Below are 26,907 nucleotides of genomic sequence, written 5' to 3'. Positions count from 1 at the left end.
AACAAGACCTGCCCTCAGGAGAAACAATTTTACCAGGGCCTAACCTGCTGGTGTTTTTATCAGAACTTAACCCACCTGGGGGAAGGGAAATACCTAACACTAGCTACTTCTGGATATTCTGTCCCACCTAATGGCGGGTGGGGGAAACTGAAAAGCACTTGGGAAGTTCACAGTCCAGGGACACAAGCTCAGCAAGACTGAGCTCTACTCATAGTATCATAGAACACTTTCCCACCCCAACACCTGAAAACATGATGAAAGCCCTATTTACTGCAATTCCTTTTACCCAGTATATCATGTCTACCTATCAACAGAAAATTACAAAGCATACTAAAAGGCAGGAAATGCAGTGTGAAGAGACTGAACAAGCATTAGAACCAGAGTCAGTCGTGGCAGGAGTGTTGGAGTAATGAGACCAGGAATTTTTTTAAAACTATGATTAACACGCTAAGGGCTTTAATGGAAAAAGTAGACAGTATGCAAAAACAGATTGATAATGTAAGCAGAGAGATTAAAATTTTAAGAAGCTGGAGGTGGTGGCACATACCTGTATTTGCAACTCCTCATGGTGTAGCAGGATTGCTTGAGCCCAGGAGTTCAAGGCCAGCCTAGGCAGCATAGCGAGATCGTCTTTCTTAAAAAAAAAAAGAGAAAAGAAAAAGAAATTTTAAGGATTTTTTAAATACTAGAGACCAAAAACCCCGTAACAGAAAGGAAGAGTGCCTTTGATAGGCTCATCAGTAGATGGCACAGGGCTTCCAAGAGATTGTTATTTGAAAGTGGACTTGTATTAGCTATAAATGCAGGTTGCAAACCGATTTAAAAAGTTAAGTTTGGTTGATACGCTAAAAAAGGATACAAAATGGAATTACATATAATAGAATGCTCAGGTAAACCCACAAAAGGTAGAAAAAGTATAGAAAACAGAAATAGGAATGAAGAACAAGGGCAAAAAGTAGAAAATAGTAACAAATGTGGTAGATGTTAATTCAGCAACATCAGTAATCACATTAAAATTTTTTTTTTATTTTTTCGAGACAGGGTCTCACTCTGTCCCCCAGGGTGGAGTGCAGTGGCGCTGTCCCAGTCTATTGAAAGCTTTGACCTCCCAGACTCAGGTGATCTTCCCACCGTAGCCTCCTGAGTAGCTGGGACTACAGGCATGTACTACCACACCTGGCTAATTTTTGTGTTTTGTAGAGACAGGATTTCACCATATTGCCCAGGCTGGTCTCGACCTCCTGGTCTCAAGACATCCACCCACCTTGGCCTCCCAAAGTGCTGGGATTACAGGCATGAGCCACCATACCCAGCCTGAAGTTGCCTGTGCAACTGAGTGAGACCCTATCTCTAAAAACAACAAAACCAGCTGGACACGGTGGCTCACGCCTGTAATCCCAGCACTTTGGGAGGCCAAGGCGGGTGGATCACCTGAGGTCAGGAGTTCGAAACCAGCCTGACCAACATGGAGAAACCCCATCTCTACTAAAAATGCAAAATTAGCTGGGCGTGGTGGCTCATGCCTGTAATCCCAGCTACTCGGGAGGCTGAGGCAGGAGAATTGCTTGAACTCGGGAGGTGGAGGTGAGCTGAGATCGCGCCATGGCACTCCAGCCTGGGCAACAGAGCGAGACTCCGTCTCAAAAAAACAACAACAACAAAAAAATATGTGATGCAAAAACTGATAGAACTACAAGGGGAAATAGATGAATTCACTGTCTACAGTTGGAGATCCAGCACCCTCTATCATAAATGGACAGATCCAGCAGGATGTAGTTGAATTTAACAGCACCATCACATCAGTCAGCTGGGAATAATTTACATCTATAGACTGCTTCATCCAACAATAGCAGAATGCACATTCCTGCCAAGCTCATATGAAACATTCACTAAGATAGACCACATTCTGGGCCGCAAAACACACTTTAATATACTGAAAGAATAGAAAACATAGAATGTCTATTCTCAGACCACAGTGACATGAAACTAGAAATGAAACCAGAAAGATAGCTGGAAGATCTAAAGTACTTGGCAAATAAACAACACACTTCCAAATAACACGAGTCAAAGAAGATATCTCGAGAAATTTTAGAATATTTTGAATTAAGTGAAAATGAAAATAAAACTTACCAAAATTTGTGGAATGCTGTGAATGCAGTGCTTAGAGGGAAATTTACAGCATTGACTGCATGTATTAGAAAATGGGAAAGATCTAAAATCATAATGTAAGCTTTCACTCTAGGAAACTAGAAAAAGAAGAGCAAATTAAATCCAAAGTAAGCAGAAGAAAAGAAATAATTCAGGCAGAAATCAATGAAATGGAAAACAGGAAATCAATAGAGAAAATCAACAAAACCAGAAGATGGTTTGAAAAAACAATAAAATCAGTAAACCTTTAGCCAGACTAAGACAGAGAAGAGAGAGGACACAGAATACTAATATCAGAAATGAAAGAGGGAACATCACTACAGAGATGTCCCACAGACGTTTAAAGGGTAATAAAAATGATAAACAACTCTGTGCCCAAATTTGATAAATGAACCAATTCCTTGAAGGACAAAGTCCCAAACATGGGAAGAAATAGACGATCTGAATAGGGCTATGTCTGTTAAATGGTCAAATCAACAATAACCTTCTAAAATAGAATCCACTGGGCTCAGACGGGTTCACTTACGACTTCTACCAAACATTTAAGGAAGAAATTGTAACAGTTCTCTATAATCTCTTCCAGAAAATAAAAACAGAGGGAATACTTCCTAACTCATTATATGAGGTCAGCGTTACCCACCCAAATGCAAACACCAAACAGACCTTACAAGAAAAGGAAACTACAGACAAACACCTCTTATGAACATAAATGCAAAAATCCCAACAAAATATTAGCAAATCAAATCCAACAGTGTATAAAAAGAATTATATACCGTGACCAAGTGGGATTTGTCCCAGGTTTACAAGGCTGGTCCAACATTAGGAAATAAATTAATGTAATGTGATAACCACATCAACAGGCTGAAGAAAGATCACATGGTCATATCAGTAGATGCAGAGAAAGCATTTGACAAAATCCAACCTCGATTCATGATTACAAATTCAACAAACTAGGAATAGAGAAGAACTTCCTCAAGCTGTAAAGAGCATCTACAGAAAATCTGCAGCTAACATCATACTTAATGGTTAAAAAAAAAAGCTTTCCCACTAAGATTAGGAAAAGGCATGAATGTCCCCTCTCACCACTGCTGCATTGTACTAGAAGTCCCAGTTAATGCAGTAAGACAAAAAAGGAAGTAAAAGGTATACATATTGGGAAGGAAGAGATAAAACCGTTTACAAATGACGATCATCTGTGGAAAATCTGAGTCAGCAAAAAGACTCCTAGAAACTAAGTAATTGTAGCAAGGTTGCAGGATACAAGGTTAATATGCAAATATCAATCATTTTCCTTTATACTGGCAATGAAGAAGTGGAATTTGAAGTTAAAAACACATTATTTACATTAGCACCACCAAAGGTAAAATACTTAGGTGTAAGTCTAACAAAATATATACAAAATCTATGAGGAAAAATACAAGACTGATAAAAATATATCAAAGAAGAACTAAATAAATGAAGAGATAGTCTATGTTCATGAGGAAAACTCGGTATTATCACGATGTCAGTCCTCAGCTTGATTTATAGATTCAACATAATCTCAATCACAGTCTCAGGGGCTAGGTGTGGTGGTTTATGCCTATAATCCAGCACTTTGGGAAGCCAAGGCAGGAGGATCGCTTGAGCCCAGGAGTTTAAGACCAGCCTAGGCAACATAGTGAGACCCCATATCTACAAAAAAAATTTTTTTGTTAGCTAGACCTGGTGGCATGTGCCTATATTCCCAGCTGTTTGGGAGGCTGAGGTGGGAGGACTGCTTGAGCCTAGGAGTTTGAAGTTTCAATAAGTTACAATCATGCCACTGTATTCCAGCCTGGCTGACAGAGCAAGACCTTGTCTCTAAAAAACGAAAAAAACTCAGCAGGTTCTTTTGTGGATATTAGCAAACTGATTCTAATGTTTATGAGAGGTAAAAGACCCAGAATAGTCAACTCAATATTGAAAGAGAAGAGCAAGGTTGGAAGACCCGTAGTACCCAATTTCAGTACTTTAAAGCCACAGTAATCAAGGCAGTGTGGTATTGGTCAAAAAAAGAAAAAATAGATCAATGAAATAGAACAGAGAGCCCAGATATAAACCTGCATAAACACATGCAACTGATCTTTGACAAGGGAACAAACACACCTCAGTGTAGAAAGGATAATCTTTTCAAGAAATGGTGCTGGAATAACTGAACATCCATGTGCCAAAAAAAAAAGAATCTAGACACCCTTCAGAAAAAATTAACTTAAAATGTGCCTTATTTTGCTCAGACTTAAAACCACAAGCTGGGTGCTTAAAACACTAACTTTCCTCCGCTCCCCTTCCCCTCCCGCTCCCCGTCCCCCTCCACATGGAGTCTCGTTCTGGTTACCCAGGCTAGAGTGCTGTGGCACGATCTCTGTGCACTGCAACCTCCACCTCCTGGGTTCAAGTGATTCTCCTGCCTCAGCCTCCCTAGTAGATGGGATTACACGCGCCCGCCACCACGCCCAGCTGGCTTTTGTACTTTTAGTAGAGATGGGGTTTTGCCATGTTGGCCATGCTGGTCTCGAACTGCTGACCTCAGGTGATCTGCCCGCCTCGGCTTCCCAAAGTGCTGGGATGAGCCACTGTGCCCAGCCTTATTTTCTTACAGTTCTGGAGACTACACGTCTGAGATCAGTGTGTTAGCATGGTTAGTTTCTGGTGAGGGGTCTCTTTCTAGGTTAAGATGACTGCCTTCTCACTGTGTCCTCACGTGGCGGAGAGAGAAAGGGCAAGTTCTCTGGTATCTCTTCTTATAAGAGCACTAATTCTGCCATGATGACCCTCATGACCTCATCTAACTCGAATGATCTCTCAAAGACCCCATCTCCAAACGTCATCACATTGAGGCTTCAACATGTGAATTTCGGGTGAGGAGGACACATTTCATTCCATAGAAAAATGGATCATACATCTAAATGTAAACCACAAAACTATGAAACTTCCAGATGATAATACAGGAAAAAAAGAGGTGACCTTGGTTTGACAATGAGTTTTTAGGTACAACACCAAAGGCACAATCCATGGAAGAAACAATTGACAATCTGGACTTCATTAAAATTAAAAACTTCTGTTCTGTAAAAGACAACATCAACTTTGGGAGGCCGAGGCGGGCGGGTCACCTGAGGTCTGGAGTTCGAGACCAGCCTGACCAACATGGTGAAACCCCATCTCTACTAAAAATACAAAAACCAGCTGGGTGTGGTGGTGGCGCCTGTAATTCCAGCTACTCCAGAGGCTGAGGCAGGAGAATCGCTTGAACCCGGGAGGTGAAGGTTGCAGTGAGCCGAGATTCAGCCACTACACTCCAGCCTGGGTGACAGAGTGAGACTCCATCTCCAAAAAAAAAAAAAAAGACAACATCAAGAGGATGAGAAACAGTCCATAGATTGGGAGAAGATATTTGTAAAAGGCACATGTAAATGACTATTATCCAAAATATGCAAAAAACTCAACAGGAAAATGAACAGCCCAATTTAAAAAATGGGTGAAAGGCCTGAATAGGCTCCCAGTGGAAGGAGATACCCAGATGACAGGTGGGCATTGTGAGAAGATCAATGTCATATGTCTCTAAGGAATTGCACATTAGAACAGTGAGATTCCACTGTACACCTATTAGAATGGCCGAAATCCACACCACTGATAACCCCCAGGGCTGGCCAGGATGTGGAACAGGAACTCTCATTCATTGCAGGTGGGGATGCAAAACGGTGGTCACTCTGGAAGACAGTTCGACAGTCTTACAAAACTAAACATACCTTTACCATGTGATCCAGCAATTTGGTCCCTTTGTATTTTCCCAAATGAATTGAAAATTTATGTCCACACAAAATCCCGCACACAGATATTTACGGCAGCCTTATTCATAATTACCAAACCTTATTCGTAATTTCATAATTACCAAAAGTTGGAAGCAACCGAGATATTCTTCAGTAGAGAGCAGGTAGATAAACCAGTGGTGCATCCAGAGAATGGAATCATATTCAGAGCTAAAAGGAAATGATTGGCCAGGCATGGTGCCTCATGCCTGTAATCCCAGCACTTTGGGAGGCCGAGGCGGGCGGATCACTTGAGGTCAGCAGTTCGAGACCAGCCTGGCCAACATGATGGAACTCCGTCTCTACTAAAAATACAAAAATCAGCCGGGCATGGTGGTGGGTGCCTGTAATCCCAGCTACTCAGGAGGCTGAGGCAGGAGAATCACTTGAACCCAGGAGGCAGAGGTTGCAGTGAGCCAAGATGGCGCCATTGCACTCCAGCCTGGGCGAAAGAGTGAAACTGCGTCTCAAAAATAAAATAAATAAAAATAAATGAGCTACCAAGCTATGAAAAGACATACAGGAACCTTAAATGCACATTACCAAGTGAAAGCAGTTAGTCTGAAAAGATTATATACAGTTGGCCTTTGAACAACACGGGTTTGAACTTCCCAGGTCCACTTATATGTGGATTTTTTTCAACCAAACACATGTGAAACCCATGTCCAGAGGGCTGACTTCATATAAGTGGATTCGGAAAGGCCAGCTGTGGGACTTGAGTATGCGTGGATTTGGGTATACTTGGGGGTCTCGGACCCAATCCTCTTTGTTTACCAACGGACACCTATACTGTATGATTCCAACTATGTGACATTCTGGATGAGGCAAAACTAGAGAGAGAGCAAAAAGATCAGCAGTGCCAAGGAGTAGAGAAGCAGGGTGGAGCCAGAGGATTTTTAGGGCACTGACACTAGTCTGTATAATACTACAGTGGTGGATGCAAAACCCATAGATCACGCGGCACCAAGAGTGAGCCCTTAACTGAGGTTTTAGATGGGCATGATGTGTCAGTGTGGGTTCATTCATTGTGACGCTGTATCCCTGTGTTGCGGGAGGTAAGTAGTGGGGGAGGTGCGTGGGGGGTGGGGTATGTAGGAACTGTGTTTTCTGCTTAATATTGCTGTGAAACGCTCTAAAAATAAAGTATTTTCAAAAAAATCTCATGTTTCCCCAGATTTTCCATCTCTAGTGCTCTTCATCCCTTTCTGATGATCTGAGTTTCTAGCTGGCATCATTTCCCTTCAGCCCAAAGACCTTTGCATTTCTCGTGGTGCGAGTCTGCTGCCCCAGTTCTTAGTTTTCTCGTGTATGAAAGTACCTTTATTTTGCTTTTTTTTTCCTTTTCCCATTCAGCACTTTAAAGCTGCTCTTTTACTCTTTTCTGGCCTCCTTGGCTTTCGGTGAGGAGTCAGCCATTCTCGGGATCACTGGCTCGTGGTGTGTCGTGGGTCACTCTCCTGCTTTCGAGGTGAGCTGCCTGTCGGTTCGGTTCGCAGCAGGTGGACTCTGATGTACTGCAGCACCGGCCTCTTGGTTTTTAGTCAGCTAGGTGTTCATATAGCATCTTGATCCTGTAGATTTCTGTCTTTCATCAAATTTGGGAAACTTTTGACCATTATTTCTTCACATTTCTTTCTGTAGCATTCTCTCTCTGGTCCCCTGAGATACCAATTATAAGTGACCATTCGAATTATCTAACAGATTTGTAAGGCTGTTTATTATTTTTAAAATATTTTTATCTGTATCTTCAGATAATTTCTGTTCATCTCGATTCAAGTTGACTTACTCTTTCCTTTATTGTGCCCATTCAGCTGTTAGTCCGTCAAGTAATGCTTTATTTCAGAGATTGTGTTCTTCAGTTCCAGAATGACTATTTTATTCCTTTTTATTATTTCTGTGTCTCTGCTGAGAGTTTTCACTCCCTGAGATTTTCCTGTTTTGTTTTACTTCACTGAGGATAATTATAATTCCTGTTTTTAAATCCTTGTCTGTTAGTTTAAATATCTGACTCATTTCAGGGTCAGATGGTTGATTTCCTTTTCTCACAAAAACGTGCTCTATTTTCTTGGTTCTTTATGTGTTTGTTAATTTTGGAGTAGAGACTGTGGATTCTGTATGTATCTGCATCTGTGTGTATATACATGTTTACGCATGTGAGTGTGTGTGTGTGCATATGAGTGTGTGTGTACATCTGCGCAGCTGGTCACTAGCATGTACCTTCACAAGTTACATTTTGCTGGCATATCCACAAGCTGTCACTACTGCGCCCTGGGCACTGAGCTTTCTGAGGCTTGTGTGTTGGCCTGTCCCAGGGCTCTGCCATCATCAGTATTGGCCCGGCTCACAGATGTTCTTTCCTGGATTGGGCCAGCTCCTTTTGGACACTTTTGAGATCCACCTCCGGCCCGTCTGCGTTTGCAATGCTGCTTTTCTGTGGCTCCTTCCGGCTACTGGGACTGTTCCCTTCTGGCATTGCCTTCGGCAGCACTTCCAAGGAACTCAGCCTCCAGGGCCTCCTGTTGTCCTTGAAAATGCAGTTTTATTTCATTATTTTTTCAAATTTATTTTTTGGGGGGTTTTTTTGTTTGTTTGTTTTTTGTTTTTTGAGACGGAGTTTTGCTCTTCTTGCCCAGGCTGGAGTGCAATGGCGCCATCTCAGCTCATCACAACCTCCGCCTCCCAGATTCAAGTGATTCTCCTGCCTCAGTCTCCTGAGTAGCTGGGATTACAGGCACCTGCCACCACGCCCAGCTAATTTTGTATTCTTCGTAGAGATGGGGTTTCACCATGTTGGTCAGGCTGGTCTCGAATTCCTGAGCTCAGGCAGTCGGCCCGCCTCAGCCTCCCAAAGTGCTGGGATGACAGGCGTGAGCCACCATGCTGGCCTATTTTTATTTTTTTTGAGATTTAGTCTTGTTCTGCTGCCCAGGCTGGAGTGCAGTGGTGCCATCTTGGCTCAGTGCAACTTCTGCCTCCCAGGTTCAAGTGATTCTCCTGCCTCAGCCTCCCAAGTAGCTGGGATTACAGGTGCCTGCCACCATACCCTGCTAATTTTGTATTTTTAGTAGAGACGGGGTTTCACCGTGTTGGCCAGGGTGGTCTCAAACTCCTGACCTCAGGTGATCCGCCTGCCTCAGCCTCCCAAAGTGCTGGGATTATGGGCATGAGCCACCACGCCCAGCCTGAAAATGCAGTTAAAACAAAACAAAACAAAACTTCATTTTGCTTGTTTGTATTTTTCTGTTTTTTTTTTTTTGAGATGGAGTTTCGCTCTTGTTGCCCAGGCTGGAGTGCAATGGCACGATCTCAGCTCACAGCAACCTCCGCCTCCCAGGTTCAAGCCATTCTCCTGCCTCAGCCTCCAGAGTAGATGGGATTACAGGCATGCACCACCACACCCGGCTAATTTTGTATTTTTAGTAGAGACGGGGTTTCTCCATGTTGGTCAGGCTGGTCTCGAACTCCGGACCTCAGGTGATCCTCCCGCCTCAGCCTCCCAAAGTGTTGGGATTACAGGCGTGAGCCACAGCACCCGGCATGTATTTTTCTGTTGTTATTTTTATGGTTTCTTGAAGACATGAGAAGATTCAAAGCTGAACTTTGTTCCCACTGGGACCAGATACTGAAATTCTTTTTTTTTTTTGAAACAGAGCCTTGCTCTGTCACTAAGGCTGGAGTGCAGTGGTGCGATCTTGGCTCGCTGCAACCTTACCCTCCCAGGTTCAAGTGCTCCTCCCACCTCAGCCTCCTGAGTGGGACACAGGTGCGCTCCACCATGCCCAGATAACGTTTGTATTTTTGGTAGAGACGAGGTTTCACCATATTGGTCAGGCTGGTCTTGAACTCCTGGGCTCAAGCAATCCACCTGCCTTGGCCTCCCAAAGTGCTGGGATTACAGCATCAAAATACATGAGGTTTCCGGGCGCAGTGGTCACGCCTGTAATTCTGGCACTTTGGGCTTTTTTGTTGCCGTGTAGTTCATATGTCAAGCATAGGCTATTTCAGCAAAATAAGGTTCCTAGCGTCCCTGGGCTCTATGTTTTGTAGAAAGCCCTGTAGGTTGGAGTCTAGTTGCAAGTCCATAGTTCGGCAGAGGCAACTCTTTTGATCCTAGTTTGGCGGGGTGGAGTCATGATTTGTGATCCTAGTTTAGGGGGTGGAGTTGTGATTTGTGATCCTAGTTTGGGGGTAGAGTTGTGATTTGTGATCCTAGTTTGGGGGGGTGGAGTCGTGATTTGTGATCCTAGTTTGGGGAGTGGAGTTGTGATTTGTGATCCTAGTTTGGGGGGTAGAGTTGTGATTTGTGATCCTAGTTTGGGGGGTAGAGTTGTGATTTGTGATCCTAGTTTGGGGGGGTGGAGTCGTGATTTTTGATCCTAGTTTGGGGGGGATGGAGTTGTGATTTGTGATCCTAGTTTGGGGGATGGAGTTGTGATTTGTGATCCTAGTTTGGGGGACGGAGTTGTGATTTGTGATCCTAGTTTGGGGGGTGGAGTCGTGATTTGTGATCCTAGTTTTGGGGGTGGAGTTGTGATTTGTGATCCTAGTTTGTGGGGTAGAGTTGTGATTTGTGATCCTAGTTTGGGGGGTAGAGTTGTGATTTGTGATCCTAGTTTCGGGGGTAGAGTTGTGATTTGTGATCCTAGTTTGGGGGGTAGAGTTGTGATTTGTGATCCTAGTTTGGGGGGTAGAGTTGTGATTTGTGATCCTAGTATCGGGGGTAGAGTTGTGATTTGTGATCCTAGTTTGGGGGGGTGGAGTCGTGATTTGTGATCCTAGTTTGGGGGAGTGGAGTCCTGATTTGTGATCCTAGTTTGGGGTGTTGGAGTCGTGATTTGTGATCCTAGTTTGGGGGGGTGGAGTCGTGATTTGTGATCCTAGTTTGGGGGGGTGGAGTCGTGATTTGTGATCCTAGTTTGGGGGGTGGAGTCGTGATTTGTGATCCTAGTTTGGGGGGGTGGAGTCATGATTTGTGATCCTAGTTTGGGGGGGGTGGAGTTGTGATTTGTGATCCTAGTTTGGGGGGGTGGAGTTGTGATTTGTGATGCTAGTTTGGGGAAGTGGAGTTGTGATTTGTGATGCTAGTTTGTGGGGGTGGAGTTGTGATTTGTGATCCTAGTTTGGGGGGGTGGAGTTGTGATTTGTGATCCTAGTTTGGAGGGTGGAGTCGTGATTTGTGATCCTAGTTTGGGGGGGTGGAGTTGTGATTTGTGATGCTAGTTTGGGGAAGTGGAGTCGTGATGGGAGTCTGCAGCAGGGAGGGTCTGTGTTCTCGATGTTGAAGTTGGAGCGATGTCATCCCCCATGAGATGGGGGCCATCCAGGTGGATGAGTGGTGTGCCTCCAGTTGGCCGCCCCCATCAGGAAGGCCTTGTCCCCTGGGAGGGCTGCTCTGCGCATCTCTGGCGCAGTTTCAAGTATCACTCTGCATTTATTGTGATCCCTCGCAGACTAAGGTGAGGAAGCCGTAGGAGGCAACTTATTCCCAAACAGGTGCCCCCACGAGGTTGCCCTGAATAAGAAAACCATCCTGTTTCCACAAACAGGTGCCCCCACGAGGTTGCCTTGAACGAGAGAACTGTCCTGTCTCCACTTGCCTGACTGAGTCTAAATCTATGGGCAGAAGGCAGTTCGGACTTGCAGGCATGTTGCATCACGAGGCTGCCAGTTCGACTGACTGGTCTTCCAACACCATGAGCTAGGGGCCGGGGATGAGTAAAGCCACACCCTCCTGGAGTTTGGGAAGACCCTGTGTGTCAGGTCAGCCTGGTCCCGCAGGTGTCATTTCCATGTAGCAAGGAGGCACCTGCCTGTGCTGGGTGGGAGGTGTCCTGAGCTGTGGCATGGTGGGGATTGGAGTCCACAGGGGTGCTGCTTCCACTCAGGGTGGGACCCTCAGTTTCTAGTCGCACTCAATAGGCAGATAGCGTTTGCCTTTCTAGGGGGCATACTGAGCTGCTCTTTGGGGCTCGTTTAGTTCGGAATCCTATGGGCAACCAGGTGGACCATATTTTCTCCTCAGACTGCACGAGGCAGAGTGGGTGTCACCAGAGCTTCCATGCAAGAGTGGGACCTGGAGTCATGGTGGCATGGTGTGCTGGGCTGCCTGCTGGGCCGGGCGAGGGCTGTGGAGCCTCCCCACTGAGAGGTGGTTGCTTTATAGGTTATGGCAGAAAAGGGTCTGGGTATTAGAGTAAGATACAGAAACTCTTGTCTCCAAAACATGAAGAATCCAAATAAATGTGTCTGTCAAAGACCTGTGGGTGGTAACAGCGTCAGCAGTTTATGTTTAACGATTAATAGGATCTGCTGCACCCTGACCAGACAGTGCCCAAGAATTTTACTGAAGGCACCGGCCCCTGTATTTTATGTGGGGTGATAGCATAACCCTTTTTTTTTTTTTTTTTGAGATGGAGTCTTGCTCTGTCGCCCAGGCTGGAGTGCAGTGGCGCAGCCTCGGCTCACTGCAAGCTCCACCTCCCGGGTTCATGCCATTCTCCTGCCTCAGCCTCCCAAGTAGCTGGGACTACAGGCACCCGCCACCACACCCGGCTAATTTTTTGTATTTTTAGTAGAGACGGGGGTTTCACCCTGTTAGCCAGGATGGTCTCGATCTCCTGACCTCGTGATCCGCCCACCTAGGCCTCCCAAAGTGCTGGGATTACAGGCGTGAGCCACTGCGCCAGCCTCATAGCTGTTTTTTTGTTGTTGTTGTTTTGTTTTTGTTTTTTTTGGCGACGGAATCTCGCTCTGTCACCCAGGCTGGAGTGCAGTGGCGCAATCTGCACTCACTGTAAGCTCCACCTCCTGGGTTCACACCATTCTCCTCCCTCAGCCTCCCGAGTAGCTCCCAGGTGGCTCATGCCTGTAATCCCAGCACTTTAAGAGGTCAAAGCAGGCAGATCACTTGAGACCAGGAGTTCGAGACCAGCGTGGCCAACACGGTAAAACCCCATCTCTACTAAAAATACGAAAATTAACTGGATGTAGTGATGGGCACCTGTAATCCTAGCTACTCGGGAGGCTGAGGTAGGAGGATTGCTTGAGCCTGGAAGGTCAAGATTGCCGTGAGCTGAGATCATCCACTGTACTCCAGCCTGGGCAACAGAGCAAGACTGTCTTAAACAAAATAAAATAGGCCGGGTGCGGTGGCTCACACCTGTAATCCCAGCACTTTGGGAGGCTAAGGCAGGCGGATCATCCGAAGTCAGGAATTCAAGACCAGCCTGGCCAACATGGTGAAACCCTATCTCTACTAAAAATACAAAAAAATTAGCAGGCATGGTGGCGGGCGCCTGTAATCCCAGCTACTTGGGAGGCCGAGGCAGGAGAATCGCTTGAACCCGGGAGCCAGAGGTTGCAGTGAGCCGAGACCACGCCATTGCACTTCAAACTGGGCAACGAGAACCAAGAAAAAAAAAACTGTCTCAAAAAATAACAATAATAAAGTAGTCCGGGCACGGTGGCTCACGCCTGTAATCCCAGCACTTTGGGAGGCCGAGGTGGATGGATCACCTGAGGTCGGGAGTTCATGACCAGCCTGACCAACTTGGAGAAACCCCAGCTCTACTAAAAATACAAAAATTATCCGGGCATGGTGGCACATTGCCTGTAATCCCAGCTACTTGGGAGGCTGAGGCAGGAGAATCACTTGAACCCGGGAGGTGGAAGTTGCGGTGAGCCAAGATCATGCCATTGCACTCCAGCCTGGGCAACAAGAGCGAAACTCTGTCTCAAAAATAAATAAATAAATAAATAAATACAATAAAATAAAGGAAGGTGAACTCCCGAGGGTTTGTTCGTGATTCCCTTTATTTTAAAAGCTTTCTCTTTTGTAGGCTCCTCAGGAACTACTGTGACTTGGGCCCCCTTATAAAGTACTGAAAGTTTTTCTTGTCCCAATTAATAGAGTAGTAAAAGGGCAATTGTCCCCTCAGAATGGGACAGTCCCTGGAGGACCACCAAGTCCCCAGGCTAAGGGATGAGGAGGCTGCCATTCTCTCAAGTCGGGAAAGGAGGGAGGGTATTAGTGTTCTGTGAGAATAGGCTGTCGAGGGTCCTCAGCTTTCAGAAATGCAGCTGCCTGAGCCCAGGTGTTTGATGGCCGCCAGCTTGTTTTCTGGTTGTCCCATGATGAGGGCCTTGGGCACACCCGCCCAGCATGGGGGCCCGTGAGGGTCTGGTTCTTAGTCCGGGGATTTGGGGAAGGCTTTCCAGGTGCTCAGGGAAAATAATGGTGAGGCCTGGGTCCCACTGTGGGGGGCCAGGGTCAGTCGAGGTTGGGCTGGGGGCCCTTAGCAGGTGACTGCCGAACACCAAGGGGCAGCTGCCCATGTCCCGCCTTTGCACATCTCTTGTCCAGAGCTGCCGTGTGACTGAGAGGAGCCTCTTCAGGACTGGAGATAGTCCCAGGGTCCCCTGGTAGTGGCATTCAAAGAGACAACAGACCCCTCTCGCTGTCTGCCGTCACTCAGCAGGAGGTGGGTGTGGTCTCCAGGGCCCCTCCACAGTGAGCTCTGGCTGTTGTCACTGTGGTGGGCGGTTGAGTCCAGGCCACGCCTTGAGGATCCACAGCAGGGAGCCTCCAAGTGCACCCGTCCTGCCCACCCGGTGAGGCTTTCATGACCTCATCAGTGGTTTTTCTGATTTGTGGGCATGGGATTGGACACATTGAGGGACAGATGTGGGGGATCTGGGCCAGTGTCCTGGAGAAATTTAGTACTCATTTCTGTGGGAGTGAGTGCTAACTCTGACCTGGTACTAAATGCCCTGAGTAGCTGGTCAGCCACCTTCTCACTCTGGCAATACAAAAATACAAAATCTCTTTTTTTTTTTTTTGAGACGGAGTCTCGCTCTGTTGCTCAGGCTGCAATGGGGTGATCTCAGCTCACTGCAACCTCTGCCTCCCGGGTTCAAGCAGTTCTCCCACCTCAGCCTCCCAAGTAGCTGGGATTACAGGCGCACTCCACTACTGGCCAGCTAATTTTTGTATTTTAAGTAGAGATGGGGTTTTACCATGTTGGCCAGGATGGTCTCGAACTCCTGACCTCAGATGATCTACCTTCCTCAGCCTCCCAAAGTGTTGGGATTACAGGCGTGAGCCACCGTGCCCAGCCAATGTAAAATCTCTCTTTTTTTTTTTTTTAGATGGAGCCTCGCTTTGTCCCCAGGCTGGAGTGCAGTGGTGCGTTCTTGGCTCACTGCAACCTCTGCCTCCCTGGTTCAAGTGATTCTCCTGCCTCAGCCTCCCAAGTAGCTGGGATTACAGGTGTGCACCACCACGTCTGGCTAATTTTTGTATTTTTAGTAGAGACGGGGTTTCTCCATGTTGGTCAGGCTGGTCTCAAACTCCTGACCTCAGGTGATCCACCTGCCTCGGCCTCCCAAAGTGCTGGGATTACAGGCGTGAGCTACCATGCCCAGCCTGCAAAATCACTTAAGACAAATTTGAATTCTCTACCATAGAGGAATTTTGATCTCCAGTTCTAATTCCCCCATCTCCTGTGATTTTGACCTTTTAGATTATTACCAGAAGATTCTGAGGGTGACCTCTGTGTGTCCCTACCTAGCAGGCAGCACGTCCCTCTTCAGGGTGTCCCAATGGCCTCTGTGGGACCAGGGTCAGCACCCACCAGCGCCATCATTTTCTGGTGTCAGAGTTGGCCCCCAGGACCGCAGGGCCAGTGGCACCAAGTAGTGTCCATGCCGTTGCTGTGAGCCTTGCACTCATCTAAGAGCTGGATGGAGGCCTCCAGCGTCCGGCGGGGCAGGGACCGGGTGCTCAGGGCATTTGCTTTTGCCCACCAGTCATAGCCAGTTCGTGCCAGGGATTAGACCGTGACACCCCCTGGAGTTGGGGGACAGGGCTGACAGCCACAGGGACAAAGCATGGATATTTGCAAGGGGTCATGGCCAGCCCTGCAGGGATCGCCCATGGCCTGGGGTCTGCAGTAGACCTGGATACCTGTGAAGGCCACGGGAGGTGTCCTTACAGCCAGGAGCTCCCCTCGGCTCAGCACTGGGACAAAGGAAAACACCAGGCAGGTGTGGCATGGGAAGGTCCCAACAGAGAAACTGTGGTCTGAGTGGGCACCTCCTGGGTCAGGATTTCGGGAACACAGAGCCACACTTACCCGCCCAACAGCCATTCAGGGTGCACAGTTGAGGCATCTGGCACGCGCAGCCTAAGATTCTGCCAGCTGCGGGACAGACCCTAGCAGCATCTCTGTCTTCCCAGATATAGTTGTCCCCACTGGCAGTGATTTTAGTCAGCCAGGCGCAGCTGAAGCATCTCGTGCCAAGCATGGGTGCGCTCCCTCCCAGCAACGGTGCTAGCTGTTCCAGGTTTTTTCTTTTTTTCTTTTTTCCTTTTCTCTTGAGAAAACCTCTTCAGTGATCAGACACAAGATGGAAAATAAAGATTTTCTTACGTATAGGTCTTGGAGGTACATGGCACGCCTGAAGGCCACATGGAGGTTGGCGCGAGGAGAGAGGATGGAGGGCGAGGATCTGGGGCATCTGCCTTTCCTGGGTTCCAGGGTGTGGGTGGAAGCCCAGATGGAGAAGAGGGGTGCAGGGTTTGAAGCAAGCACGTGCAGGGAGGGCTCCTGCTCCGTGATCAGTCCAGGTTTTGCATCCAGTCAAGCAGCTGTGTGCAGGTGGGCTTGTGGCGGTGGCCTCTGACCCACAGGGACTAAGAGGGAGGGGTTAGGAACTCAGGCCGCTGCTGGAGGCCGCATGGCAGCTGGAACCCATGTAAGCATAGCGCATGCGGAGGCAGCTTAGGAACAGGCCTGCTGCACTGTGGCCTACTTTAGAGGTGGGCTCTCAACAGCTTGCCCAGGCAGGTCTCAAACTTCTGGCCCCAGGCAATCCTCCCACCTCAGCCTCTCAAAGTGCTAGGATTACAGGCATGAGCCACCACACCCGACTTAAGTAATATTTTGTCAACATTTTTGTTTTGTTTTGAGACGGAGTCTCGCTCTGTTGCCCAGGCTGGAGTGCAGTGGCAGGATCTCGGCTCGTTACAACCTCTGCCTCCTGGGTTCAAGCAATTCTCCTGCCTCAGCCTCCCGTGTAACTGGGACTACAGACACATGCCACCATGCCCGGCTAATTTTGGTATTTTTAGTGGAGACAGGGTTTCTCCATGTTGGCCAGGCTGCTCTCGAACTCCTGACCTCAGATGATCCACCCACCTGGGCCTCCCAAAGTGCTGGGATTACAGGTGTGAGCCACCCCACCTGGCCTTTATCAACAATTTATTACATACAAGCGAATTATTACTGCTGCTAGTATTAAGTTACCTACTGTGGTTTGTTTTTGAGGTCTGATAGGTTCTAAGGCTCAGTCTAATTTTTTTTTTTTTTTTTTTTTTTTTGAGACGGAGTCTCGCTCTGTCGCCTAGGCTGGAGTGCAGTGGTGGGATCTCCGCTCACTTCAAGCTCCGCCTCCTGGGTTCACGCCATTCTCCTGCCTCAGCCTCCCAAGTAGCTGGGACTACAGGTGCCCGCCACCACGTCTGGCTAATTTTTTGTATTTTTAGTAGAGATGGGGTTTCACCGTGTTAGCCAGGATGGTCTCAATCTCCTGACCTCGTGATCCGCCCATCTTGGCCTCCCAAAGCACTGGGATTACAGGTGTGAGCCACCGTGCCTGGCCTGGCTCAGTCTAATGTAATTGGCCAATTCATCTTTTTACTATGACCTGTCAATCGTGCATAGGTTTTGGATTATCTAGAATTGATGTACAGCACTTTTCCCCCAGCATGTTATGGAAGATTTCAGACATACATCAAATTTGGAAGAACTTTATAGTGAAGACCCATACACCCGCCACCAAGGTTCTGTGTTAACATTTATCATGCTTGGAAATCATGTTTCCCTATCCCACTATCCCTCTACCAGACCCATCATCTACTTACTTTGTTTTTGTTTTTAAAGTAAATTGCAAGCCTGGGCACAGTGGCTCACACCTGTAATCCCAACAGTTTGGGAGGCTGAGGTGGGCGGATCACTTGAGGCCAGGAGTTTGACACAAGCCTGGCCAACATGGTAAACCCCATCTTTACAAAAAAAAAAAAAAAATTAGCCGGGCATGGTAGCACGTGCCTGTAGTCCCAGCTACTTGGGAGGCTGAGGCATGAGAATCACTTGAACCTGGGAGGCAGAGATTGCAGCGAGTTGAGATCGCATCATTGCACTCCAGTTTGGGTGACAGAGACTCTGTCTAAAAAAAAAAAAAAAAAAAAAATGCAGCTGTCAGGACATGTCCTTTATTGAATTTAATTTTATTTTTACTTTTAAAATAAAATTATTGGGCCAGGCGTGGTGACTCATGCCTGTAATCCCAGCACTTTGGGAGGCCGAGGTGGGCGGATCACCTGGAGTCAGGAGTTTGAGACCTGCCTAGCCAGAGTGGTGAGAAACCCTGTGTCTACTGAAAATACAAAAATCAGCAGGGCATGGTGGCTTATGCCTGTAATCCCAGCTCCTCAGGAGGCTGAGGCAGGAGAGTTGCTTGAACCTGGGAGGCAGAGGTTGTCGTGAGCAGAAATCATGCCACTGCACTCCAGCTTGGGCAACAGAGCAAGACTCTGTCTCAAAATGCATACATAACATACATAAAATAACCAAGAAGCAGCATACATATGTCATTAATTGAAGATCAGTGTTTGTTTAGTTTTTTCTTTTGAGGTGAAAATTATATAAATGAAATGCACAAATCTTAAGTGTGAATTTGCTGAGTTTTAACAAATAGACACACTTGTGTAAACCAAACCTCTATCAAGATATATAATGTTATTGTTGCCCAGAAAGTTCTGTCGGTACACAGTATCCCATTGAGGAAACACACACTTTTGTAGCTGGAGGAAGACAAAGAACTGCGTAGTTTCGTGAAACTGGTTCTGATAGCCACTGTTTGTGGTCATTTTGACTAAAGTGTTGATTGAGATATTCTAAATTTGCAGGAGAGCAAGGCCCCTGTGTGTGGTTTGTGCCAGACTTAGACCAGGAGGCAAGGTGGCCCTAGCTCGTGGCCCAGCCATCCCATGGATGATGTCAGTGTAGTGAACCCTAACATCGTGGGGCTTCCTCGGTGCTCTGGAGGAGCCATCACGTGGAAGCATTGAAGTCCTGTTGGGGCAGTTGGAGGAGAGTCGTTTTCAGTCTTTTTTTTTTTTTTTGAGACGGAGTCTCGCTCTCTCACCCAGGCTGGAGTGCAGTGGCGCAATCTCGGCTCACTGCAAGCTCCGCCTCCCGGGTTCACGGCGTTCTCCTGCCTCAGCCTCTCCGAGTAGCTGGGACTACAGGCGCCCGCCACCACGCCCGGCTAATTTTTTTTTTTTTTTTTTTTTAGTAGAGACGGGGTTTCACCGTGGTCTCGATCTCCTGACCTCGTGATCCGCCCGCCTGGGCCTCCCAAAGTGCTGGGATTACAAGCGTGAGCCACCGCGCCCGGCCTTAGTCGTCTTCAGTCTTAATCCCATGTGGCTGCGCGACACAGTGCCCGAGGTGCTGCTGTCTCCTCTGATGGGGGCGGTTCCCACGACCGTCACTGGGTGTCTGAATCTCATGAGATCTTGAGTAAGATCCTGTCAGCCAGATGGGAAAAGATGATTCTGTTTTTGTTTGTTCGCCTTTGAAGGGGCAGTGGTGAGCACAGGTGCCCTGCTTTAGAAGTTCCGAGTGTGTGTCGAGGGTGTCCAAGAAGGAGGTTAGTGATGGGCACCCCCGGGAGCCACAGGCTCCGTCCCGTCCTCCCCTACCGCGGTGTCTGACCCGGCCCGGCGGGCGTCTCTGGCAGTGCCTCCATGTGGACTTCGTATCCAGGCTGAGTTTCAGTCGTGTTTGTTGGGGGTCCCTTGGCAGGGCCCTGCCCCGGGATGCCTCGTCACGGCGTCACATGCCAGTGTCACCCCTGGGATGCCTCGTCACAGCGTCACGTGCTGTGCTTTCCGTGGCTGTCTTACCACGGGAGGCCTCTGGGCGGCAGCAGAGCCCACCCTTGCTGCTCTTTCAGTCCAGGGGTTGGTGCTCTGGGCCCCGCGCCTGGAGGGTACTTTAGGCCAGGTGGATAAAACATGGCCTCTCCACTTACCTGTTCGTTTTCTGAGTTCTCTTTTGGCGCTTTTCAGCCGATTCTGGTGATGTACGAAGGGAGGGGCACCGCTGGGCCTGCCATACAGCTGCACAGTGGGTGAGCGGCCTCGAGTTGGTGGGTGAGGGCGCCCGCTCCTGGGAACACCACCAGCCCTGGGTGGGCTCAGCCCTGCCTGCAATGTTGAGAAGCTGTTACAATTGAACATTTTTTTCTGAGTAGTCACAACAAACACATGTAACATGTTGATAGCCTGATGAGAGATCTGTTTTGGTTTTGGTTTTGGTTTTTTCAGAGACAGGGTCTCACTCTGCCGCCCAGGCTGGAGTGCAGTGGCACAATCTCAGCTCACTGCAACCTCTGCCTCCTGGGTTCAGGCGATTCTCCTGTCTCAGACTCCCGAGTAGCTGGGACTACAGGTGAGGATCATCACACCCAGCTAATTTTTGTATTTTTGGTAGAAATGGGGTTTCACCATGTTGGCCAGGTTGGTCTCAAACTCCTGGCCTCAAATGATCCACCCTCCTGGGCCTCCCAAAGTGCTGGGATTATAGATGTGAGCCACCACGCCCAGCCTAACTTTGCATTCTTGAAATAAACCCACTTGTTGATGATGTGTTATCCTTGTTATATATATGACAGGATTTGGCTTCTGAAAATTTTGTTTAGGGATTTTACATCCATCATTGTGAATGAGATCAGCCTTCAATTTTGTTTTCTCATACTGCTGTCAAATTTTGGTATCAAAGATGAATTAACCTCACATACACTGTTGGAGCACGTAGCATCTCTTTCTGTTTTCTGGATGTAACTGATGAAGAATAAAACAGAATGAGCAAATAACCAAAATGAAAAAGGAGGCACCACCTAGATATTTCAGACTATCATAAAAAGATATTTTGGGCTGAGTGTAGTGGCTCACACCTGTAATCCCAGCACTTTGGGAGGCTGAAGCAGGAGGATTGCTTGAGGTCAGGAGTTGGAGACAAGCCTGACAACACAGTGAGACCTTGTCTCTACAAAAAAATAAGGAATTAGCCAGAATACTGTTGGTGCACACCTGTAGTCCCAGCTGCTCGGCAGCCTGAAGTGAGAGGAGCACTTGATCCCAAGAGTTCAAGGCTGCAGTGAGCTGTGATCACAACACTGTACTCCACCCTGGCAACAGAGCAAGCCCCTGTCTTTTAAAAAAAGAGGCTGGGTGCGATGGCTCACGCCTGTAATCCCAGCACTTTGGGAGGCCGAGGCGGGCGGATTACCTGAGCTCAGGAGTTTGCAACCAGTCTAGACAACACGGTGAAACCCTGTCTCTATTAAAATTACAAAAAATTAGCCGAGCGTGGTGGTGAGCATCTGTAATCCCAGTTACTCGGGAGGCTGAGGCAGGAGAATCGCTTGAACCCAGGAGGCGGAGGTTGTGGTGAGCCGAGATGGTGCCATTGCATTCCAGCCTGGGCAACAAGAGTGAAATTCTGTCTCAAAAAAAAACAAGAAAGAAAAAAAAATGTGGTGGTGGATACATAATTATTTAAGTGCTAAATAAATTGACTCATAATTTAAAACCCTTCCTCAGAAAAAATGCCAAGCCCAGATGGCTTCACCAACTTGTACTAAACAGTTAAGGAAGAAATAGCAACTATCTTACATATATATGTTCAATGAAAGTTGGTTTATGCTGTGCATATAATTTTAGAACCTGATTCTTCACTTTGTAATATGAGCTTTTCATTTAATTATATATCTTTCTATTATAATAATGGTAGGATTGTATTCCATTATGTGAATAGTCTTTACTGGGTTTAAACAGCCCCGTTTTTGGACATTTGGGTTCTTGTTTCCCCACAATTACAAAATGCAGTGAGCATCATTGTACTCATTTCCACGTACATATGGCAGTCCACTTAGGATAAATCGTAGGGGAGTAGTTTGGGGGACAAAGGGTGTGTGATATATCAATGTTTTGGCTACATATTGTCAGCTTTTTTAAAAAGTTATATTTTTGGCTGGGCGTGGTGGCTCACGCTTGTAATCCCAGCACTTTGGGAGGCCAAGGCGGGCGGATCACGAGGTCAGGAGATCGAGACCACGGTGGAACCCCGTCTCTACTAAAAATACAAAAAATTAGCTGGGTGAGGTGGCGGGCGCCTGTAGTCCCAGCTACTGGGAGAGGCTGAGGCAGGAGAATGGCGTGAACCCGGGAGGCGGAGCTTGCAGTGAGCCGAGATTGCGCCACTGCACTCCAGCCTGGGTGACAGAGCGAGACTCTGTCTCAAAAAAAAAATAATAAGTAAATAAATAAAAGGTTATATTTTGGCCAGGCACAGTGGCCTGCACCTGTAGTCCCAGCTACTTGGGAGGCTGAGGCAGGAAGATTGCTTGAGCCTGGGAAGTCAAGGCTGCTGTGAACTGTGGTTGCACCGTGGCACTCCAGCCTGGGCAACACAGCAAGATGCTATCTCAAAAAAAGTCATTTATTTATAGTCCCACCAACAGTACATGGCATGATGGTTGCTTTAATTCTTTTTTTTTTTTTTTTGTGACGGAGTCTTGCTCTGTTGCCCGGGCTGGAGCGCAGTGGCGCGATCTCAGCTCACTGCAAGCTCTGCCTCCCGGGTTCGCTCCGCCTCCTGGGTTCACTCCACCTCCTGGGTTCAGGCCATTCTCCTGCCTCAGCCTCCCGAGTAGCTGGGACTACAGGCGCCCGCCACCTTGACCGGCTAATTTTTTTGTATTTTTAGTAGAGACGGGGTTTCACTGTGTTACCCAGGATGGTCTCGATCTCCTGACCTTGTTATCCACCCGCCTCGGCCTCCCAAAGTGCTGGGATTACAGGCGTGAGCCACCGCGCCCGGCCCTGGCCCAAATTCTTTAAATCAGGAACTTGATGGATATTTTTGTGCATCACAACCAGGCCTAGGCCTTCCTGTCCGTCACTGCTAACTTACGTCGTTTGTCAGGTTTCAGCTTGAACCTCACTCCTGGCATTTTCTCTGACCGTGTAGACTAGGTTGGGGCCAATAACACATTTACACAGTTTCTGTCACATGGTGTATCATTATTTTTAAGAACTTACTTGCTATCTAATTGAGTAGAACATAAGCTTCATGAGATCAGAGACTATATTTATCTTCCTGTGTATTCCTTACCTAGCACATGCCTGGCCTTCTAAATATTTGTTGAATAATTTGCCAATTTGATAGGTGAAAAATCATAATTTGTTTTGATTTGACTACTTTGATAACTAATGAACTTGAATATTTTTATCCTGTGGATTGGCCATCCCATCTTTTCCTATTAGAGCATCTGCCTTCTGCATGATGGTCTATCGGAGCTTCTACCACATTGTGGACATTATCCCTGAAGGAAGGTTTTCTCTAGTAACTCAGTTATATTTTTCTTTAACAGATTCCAAGGTTGGGACCAAGAAGGAACTGTCTATTTTAAACCAAAAATTTTCTGAAGAAGTAAAAACCCCAGAATTTGTATCAAGAAGACTCTTAAGGGATAATGCACAGGCAGCTGAGTTTCGGGAAGCGTGGGGCCGTGAGGGCAAACTCGAAGAGCACCTGGGAGATTCTGCCAGGCAGAGTTTGAACAAACCCAGTATTCACAAGAGAGTTTTAACAGAAGCTACCGTGGGTAGGGAAGGATCTTTGGGAGAAAGAACCCAAGAGTATAGTGCATTTGATAGAAACTTGAATCTGAACCAAAATGTTGTTAGACTTCAAAGAAATAAAACAGGAGAGAGGGTCTTTAAATGTGATATATGCAGCAAAACCTTCAAATATAATTCAGACCTAAGTAGACACCAGAGAAGTCACACTGGGGAGAAGCCATACGAATGTGGCCGGTGTGGGCGAGCCTTTACTCACAGCTCAAATCTTGTTCTGCACCATCACATTCACACTGGAAATAAACCATTTAAATGTGATGAATGTGGGAAAACTTTTGGACTCAATTCTCACCTCCGTCTTCATCGGAGAATTCACACTGGAGAAAAACCCTTTGGCTGTGGTGAGTGTGGGAAGGCTTTCAGTCGAAGCTCAACTCTTATTCAACATCGGATAATTCACACAGGAGAGAAACCCTACAAGTGTAATGAATGTGGAAGAGGCTTTAGCCAGAGCCCCCAGTTAACTCAGCATCAGAGAATTCACACTGGAGAGAAGCCGCATGAATGCAGTCACTGTGGGAAGGCCTTCAGTCGAAGTTCCAGCCTTATTCAGCATGAGAGAATTCACACTGGAGAGAAGCCCCATAAATGCAATCAGTGTGGGAAGGCCTTCAGTCAGAGCTCAAGCCTTTTCCTCCATCATCGGGTTCATACTGGAGAGAAACCCTATGTATGTAATGAATGCGGTAGAGCCTTTGGTTTTAACTCTCATCTTACTGAACATGTAAGGATTCACACAGGAGAAAAACCCTATGTTTGTAGTGAGTGTGGCAAAGCCTTTCGTCGGAGTTCCACTCTTGTTCAGCATCGAAGAGTTCACACTGGGGAGAAGCCCTACCAATGCATTGAATGTGGGAAAGCTTTCAGCCAGAGCTCCCAACTCACCCTACATCAGCGAGTTCACACTGGAGAGAAGCCCTATGAATGTGGTGACTGTGGGAAGGCCTTCAGCCGGAGGTCAACCCTCATTCAGCATCAGAAAATTCACAGTGGAGAGACTCGTAAGTGCAGAAAACGTGGTCCAGCCTTTGTTCATGGCTCCAGCCTTACAGCAGGTGGACAGATTCCCACTGGAGAGAAGCACAGCGGAGCCTTTAACCATGATGCAAACCTCATTCTGCGCTGGACAATTCACACCGGTGAGAAATCCTTTGGAGGTAATGAATATGGAAAAGCTTTCAGTCCCACCTCACAGCCCACTGAAGATCAGATAATGCATGCTGGGGAAAAGCCCTATAAATGTCAGGAATGTGGAAACGCCTTCAGTGGAAATTCAACCCTTATTCAACATCAGGTAACTCACACTGGTCGGAAACCATGTCATTGCAGTGTGTATGGGAAAGCCTTCAGCCAGAGTTCACAGCTCACACCACCTCAGCAGACTCATGTTGGAGAGAAACCTGCTTTAAATGATGGATCTAAAAGATACTTTATTCATATCAAGAAGATTTTCCAAGAAAGACATTTTTAATGTGATAAATGCAGAAGACGATTTAGCAACTGTTCACTTTACATTAGAAGATAAGATGGCATAATGAAAGATAAATAAGGTCTAAATATTACTGGCAAAATAAAATAGTTCAGATGACTACTAAAGTCAAAGTCATTAAATCTGGAAGTAAACACAAGAGAATTCATTCTGGGAAATCAGGCTGTCTGTGTAAAGGTTACTGCTGTGCTCAGGAGTTGAACCGTGTGGTGCTGCATCTGGATACTCATGACGAATGGATGGAGGGTGTGAAAAGTGAGCCCAGCTGGTGCTCTGGGTCTGCCCTGCCTGACATCCTTCCAGTCTTATCCTTTGTTTCCTATCCAGGCCCAGGCTTGTGGCTGAGAACATCCACTTTCAGTCCCATACACCTGCCTCCAGGTGTGGTACAGAGAACTTGGGCCTGCTGGGGGGCTTAGCTTACTCTCTCCACCACCTCTCCCACCAACCCCCAGAGGAACTGCAGGTAGACGTTTCTTCCTTGCTTAGAGCCCCAGTTTTTGCATTTCATTTTCATTAAAATGAAAGTTGGTTTGGTTTTGGTTCTAAGGAGCTCTACAGTTTAACAGAGAGAGGGACCTTAGGGGCCTACCAAGCATCTCCACTTTTGAAAACTGTAGTTACTGATAAAAAATTTTTTAAAGGCAGGTTTATTGAAGCATAATTTATAAACAATAAAATTTACTCTTTTTAATGTATAGTTCTTTGGGCTTTGACAAAAACACACAATTGTGCCACCACCACATTCCAGACATTGAACATCTTCATCACCACTCAGAATTCCTTTGTGCACTCTTGTGGTCAACCCCTCCTCAACCCCAGTCCGTGGAAACCATTGGTTTGTTTTCTATCCTCTATCCATCACCTCACCATTTCCAGAATTAGTGTGCAGCTGTTTGCATGTGGCGTCTTTTACTGAATATGATGCATTGGAGTCATCCATATTGCATGTGTAGAGTGCTTTTTTACACCAAGTAGCATTCCATTGTATGGACGGAGCCATTTGTTTATCCGTTCACCCATGGAAGGGTGTTTGGGCATTTTCAGTATGGGCAACTATGATTAAAGCTGCCATAACTGTGTATCAACTACAGGCTGTTTTGTGAATCTAACTTTTCAGTTATCTTGGGTAAATAGGAGTGGGATTGCTGGGTCACATGGTAAGCTTATGTTTAACATTTTAAGAAATTGCCAAACTGTTTTACAAAGTCAGTTGTACATCCCCACTGACAATGTGTGAGTGTAGTTGCTTTGAATCCTCACCAGATCTTGGTATTGTCCTTTTTTTTTTTTTTTTTTTTTTTTTTTTTTGAGACGGAGTTTTGCTCTTGTTGCCCAGGCTGGAGTGCAATGGCGCGATCTCGGTTCACCACAACCTCCGCCTCCCGGGTTCAATTCAAACGATTCTCCTGCCTCAGCCTCCTGAGTAGCTGGGATTACAGGCATGCACCACCACACCCGGCTAATTTTGTATTTTTAGTAGAGACGGGGTTTCTCTATGTTGGTCAGGCTGGTCTCGAACTCACGACCTCAGGTGATCCGCCCACCTCAGCCTCCCAAAGCACTGGGATTACAGGCATAAGCCAATGTGCCCAGCAGTACTGTCCATTTTTAAATATTCTAGCTATTTTAGTGGACATGTAGTGGTATCCATGGTTTTAATTTGCATTCTC

The 26,907-nt window shown here is 46.9% G+C and overlaps 1 protein-coding gene across 3 annotated transcripts in view; it reads left to right on the top strand.

Annotated features, from left to right (window-relative positions):
* ZNF251 (zinc finger protein 251) overlaps positions 1-25,932 on the top strand; it is a 32,300-nt gene extending 6,368 nt beyond the window's left edge. For all 3 annotated transcript variants that reach the window (XM_055287705.2, XM_055287706.2, XM_055287704.2), the window contains one exon: positions 23,478-25,932. In XM_055287705.2, coding sequence (XP_055143680.1) covers positions 23,478-25,216 — 1,739 coding nt within the window. In that variant the 3' untranslated portion in view covers positions 25,217-25,932. The remainder of the gene's footprint in view (positions 1-23,477) is intronic.
* The last annotated feature ends 975 nt before the right edge of the window (positions 25,933-26,907 follow it).

Source organism: Symphalangus syndactylus, chromosome 7 (genome assembly GCF_028878055.3).
Source record: "Symphalangus syndactylus isolate Jambi chromosome 7, NHGRI_mSymSyn1-v2.1_pri, whole genome shotgun sequence".
NCBI lineage: Eukaryota > Metazoa > Chordata > Mammalia > Primates > Hylobatidae > Symphalangus > Symphalangus syndactylus.
This window is presented reverse-complemented; position numbering and strand designations above follow the sequence as displayed.